This window comes from Suricata suricatta, chromosome 12 (assembly GCF_006229205.1).
Source record: "Suricata suricatta isolate VVHF042 chromosome 12, meerkat_22Aug2017_6uvM2_HiC, whole genome shotgun sequence".
Taxonomy (NCBI): domain Eukaryota; kingdom Metazoa; phylum Chordata; class Mammalia; order Carnivora; family Herpestidae; genus Suricata; species Suricata suricatta.
This window is the reverse complement of record NC_043711.1, coordinates 10797737-10801920: the sequence shown is the minus strand read 5'-3', so window position 1 is coordinate 10801920 and position 4184 is coordinate 10797737. Positions and strand designations below refer to the sequence as shown.

Here is a 4184-nt window from a genome sequence, read left to right as displayed (position 1 = left end):
TCCCAATAAGTTAATTAGCATTAAAAAATTCTAGTGATACATGACTCAGCATCAGATTGGGAGCACAGTTAGCTGAGTCACACCCAACAGGTGGGAGATCTCTCTTCCTGACGTGAAAAAGCAAAGGTTCACATGTGGATATTAAAAAGGAGTGGAGTGAAATTAAGACAATTGACATTTGATATTTATATATATTTGATATATTTCCAAGGAGTAAAATGACAAATTGGTTCAAGATAGAAGAGGATGACAACCTCGCAGCTCAAGAATGAGCCTCAGAAATACAAGGTAGAGGTTCACACCCGTCTACAGACTCATAGGAGCCCAGTAGAGACCAGAACAACTCCCCACCCTATACTTCCCTTTGATAATAAAGACACTATATTAAGCTATTTTATTTGAGGAAACTTTGTATGCAGCCAAAGTAATCAATATAGTAATCAAGTCAGGCAGAAGTAAGAGCATTTGTCATAATCTGATTCTTTTTATTATAGGCATTTGTTCTGATGGATGGATGTAGCATCCATGGTCATTCTGTTCTTCAAGTTTTTCTCACTTAACTGTATTAAAAATAACCCAACTGAGCTCCTTTGAGATAACATGGAAAGTTTGGAAGGACATGCATGTTTGCTCATAGCTTGTGACTCTGAATTACATACCTGGACAGAAATTCACACTTGCTGGTGAGTCATCCAGTGATTAGGAGGAAGATGTATAATGGATGATACTCATATTGTTCCCTTCAGTGGTTACGGCAAATTTTCAAATAGTGGAACACATTTCATTTAGAGCAAGGGAAGTAATCATGTTGAATGTGGCACTGGAAAACTTCAGAAACCAGAAAATGATTTAATAAACTCCCAAACATGCCACCAGCCTTTCATCATAATGAATACACCTTACACATGGGCCCTGATATCACATAATTCAATGAGATGAAGTGCCTGCGAAAGAAATATTTTGCATAGCAATAAATGTGTGATTCAATATTTTTCCTTCTTATACATAAAGTCAGGCTTGAGTCTAAGGCCATAATATAGCCATCATTTGTTCTCCCCATGTTTGTCTTTCTGTGGAGATCCTCTTGGAAACGGTATAGTATTATACCTTTTTTCCCTTATCAGTGACTATGAGAAGTATGGTGGATGCAAGCTGTGTAACTGAACAGGATCTTAAAGTGTGGAAAAATCCCCATGATCAGCTAAAACAACCAGTGGTACAAAGTCTACATTATCAGGACGAGCAGTTAAGGTAGTGGTATACAAAAAATGGTGTTCAAAAGAGTGGAGCAGAGTGGCCTTAGATCTTTCTCTCTTACAAACTTACATAAATAGCTGTGGTGGTCAAGCGTAGACTTTCTATTGGAGTAGTATAACTAATGACTGGTTTTTTTTTCTTTCAAGCAAAAGAAAAAATAATCACTATAATATAATATATTTGAGAAGAAATTATTATTAAGTGATCCATGTAGTTCTTTAAAATAGGTCAGAATTTCCAAATATTTCACAGCCAATGAGAAGAATATCATTGGGAGAGTAGGAAATGACAAAGGGAAATCTCTTGGATCTCAGAGATAACACAAAGTTTTATAGAGGATGTTACATAAATTGTACAGAGGTTGAAACAAACAAACAAAAATTCCAGGAAAAAAATAGAAGAGACATGTTCTGCTTCCACAAGTTGATTAATGAATCGAGGGCTGAAGGGGGAGGGGGAAAAAGGAGGGGGTGATGGTAATGGATGCGGGGCACTTTTAGGTAGAAGTACTGGGTGTTATATGGAAACCAATTTGACAATAAACTATTATTATTAAAAAAAAAGAATCTCAACGTTTGACTCAGGCTCTGGGACCTGCAATTATGGGCACTTATTCAGACCAGGACAATTAACCCTTTTTTAGCCACCATCTCAGAGAGTCTCATCAGAGCCCCCTTTATGTCTCTGTTCCTCAGGCTGTAGATAAAGGGGTTCAGCATGGGTGTGACCACCGTGTACATCACCGAAGCTACAGCACTGGAGTGGGAGTTCTGGGTGGCAGCAGAGCTAAAGTACACGCCTAAGCTTGTACAACAAAATAAAGAGACCACTGAGAGGTGAGATGCACAGGTAGAAAATGCTTTATACTTGCCCTGAGCTGACGAGATCCCATGTATGGAAGAAACTATCTTATAGTAAGAGTAAAGGATCCCAATGAAAGGACCACCACCCAGCAACATAGCTCCAAAATATACCACCATGTTATTGAGAAAGGTGTCAGAGCAGGCGAGTTGGATCATCTGGTTGAGTTCACAGAAAAAGTGGGGGATTTCCAAGACTGCACAGAAGGATAGTGGCAACACCGTTAAGCTTTCTAACAAGGAATGCAGAGCACTCAGGACCCAGGACACCAGAACTAGCAGTCCACAGAGCCGGGGGTTTATGATGACCATGTAGTGCAAGGGATGACAGATGGCCACAAACCGGTCATAGGCCATCACAGTCAACAGAAACATGTCTAATACTGCAAAGAGTAAGAAAAAGAACATCTGTGTGATGCAGTCTGCATAGGTTATGACTTTGCTCTGAGTCTGGATGTTCCACAGCATCTTGGGGACGGTGGTGGAGGTGAAGCAGATGTCTACAAAGGACAGGTTGGCGAGGAAAAAGTACATGGGTGTGTGGAGGTGGGAGTCAGAGCTGACGGCCAAAATGATGAGCAGGTTCCCAAACACAGTGATCAGGTACATGGAAAGGAAAGTCCCAAATATGAGGGGCTGCAGTTCTGGTTCTTCTGAAAATCCCATAAGAAGAAATTCTGAAATTCCTGTTTCATTTCCTGGGTCCATGTAGTGGAGGTGGCTACCTGTATAGGGGAAAATAACATGAGAAAATTTCACATAAATTGGCATGGCTCCCATTGTTAAAATGCTGTGATTTATATTTTAGTTTCTAAAGTTATTTCAATATTTTGTGAATGAATTCGGGCCCGTCAGAGGATAACTATTTCCTCTCTGATTAGGAATTTTCATCCCAATATCAATCCCCCCAATGGCTAGGTAGCATAGAGTTCATAACAGATGATTTCCAGCGTTTGAGAAATATATAGAGTGTAGACAATTTTTCAACATCTCCAAGTCCTAAAGTAGAGGGCATTGATGAGGAAAAGTACCTACAATTCATTTATGGTGATTGGATATACATGTATATAAAAATGAAATGATCCCGAGATCAGGACAGAGGCTATGAAGAAAATGAAGGCAAGTGAGAAATGAGTGGATGGAGTGTTACGTTGAGTGTTCAGTCAAGACTGGCTAAGAAGGCTGAACCTCTGGAAATTGCCAGAGGTTCCAGCCAGTGCAAAGTCCCTGAGGAAATGCTTTTATCACCCCTGAAAATCAAGGCTCAGAAGGAAGCCAGTGTGTTGGGGGGAATGGACAAGAGGCAATGCTGTGAATTTCGTAGAAATATGTGGCCTCACAGCTGCTTAAAGTTCCAGACACAGGGAGTTCCTTGTCCACACTATGAATCTCTCACACTTCATTAATCTGGTTACTGTGGTGTCCTGTCAATTGCACATCTCTTCTTAGTATCACACCCAACATCCTGAGAAAACACTTCAAGGGCTGTCACATTGAATGAGATTGGAATTTTTAACAGGCATCAAAGAGACACTTTCTAATTTTGCTGTCAGAATTGTGATGTGTTATAACATTCTGGAAGACTGTGAAGACATTTACAAATATTAAAATGCAGACATTCTTAGGGTACCTGATTGGATTAGTTAATGGAGCTGAAAAGTCTTGAGCTTGGGGGTTGAAATTTCAAGTCTCATGTTGGGTGTAGAGATTATTTAAAAAAATAGTATCTTAAAAAATACACATATTCTTTAACTCAGGGTTTCTCAATCTCTGCAGTGTGGACTTTCTGGACCACATCCTCCTCTGTGGTGGGGAGTGTCGTGTGCATTGAAGGACATTTAGAGCATTCCCAGGCTCCATGCACCCCTCTCCAGTGTGACAACCCCAACCGTCTTTGAACATTGGCCATTTTCTCCTGGAGGACAAAATCACCTTTGGTTGAGAAACATAGTTTATCTACTTAAAAACATTTTGTACCATTGATGTAATAGTAATATAATGAGAAAAAATATGAGACTATCAAAAGGTAAATGGCACAGTCATATGGGTATTGAAATAATGAATCAT

The 4184-nt window shown here is 39.7% G+C and overlaps 1 protein-coding gene across 1 annotated transcript in view; it reads right to left on the bottom strand.

The window, feature by feature from the left end:
• LOC115274372 (olfactory receptor-like protein OLF4) overlaps nt 1–2825 on the bottom strand; it is a 4643-nt gene extending 1818 nt beyond the window's left edge. Inside the window, exon 1 of the mRNA XM_029917826.1 lies at nt 1929–2825. Within this exon, the coding sequence (XP_029773686.1) occupies nt 1929–2825 (897 nt within the window). The remainder of the gene's footprint in view (nt 1–1928) is intronic.
• Nucleotides 2826–4184: the final 1359 nt, after the last annotated feature.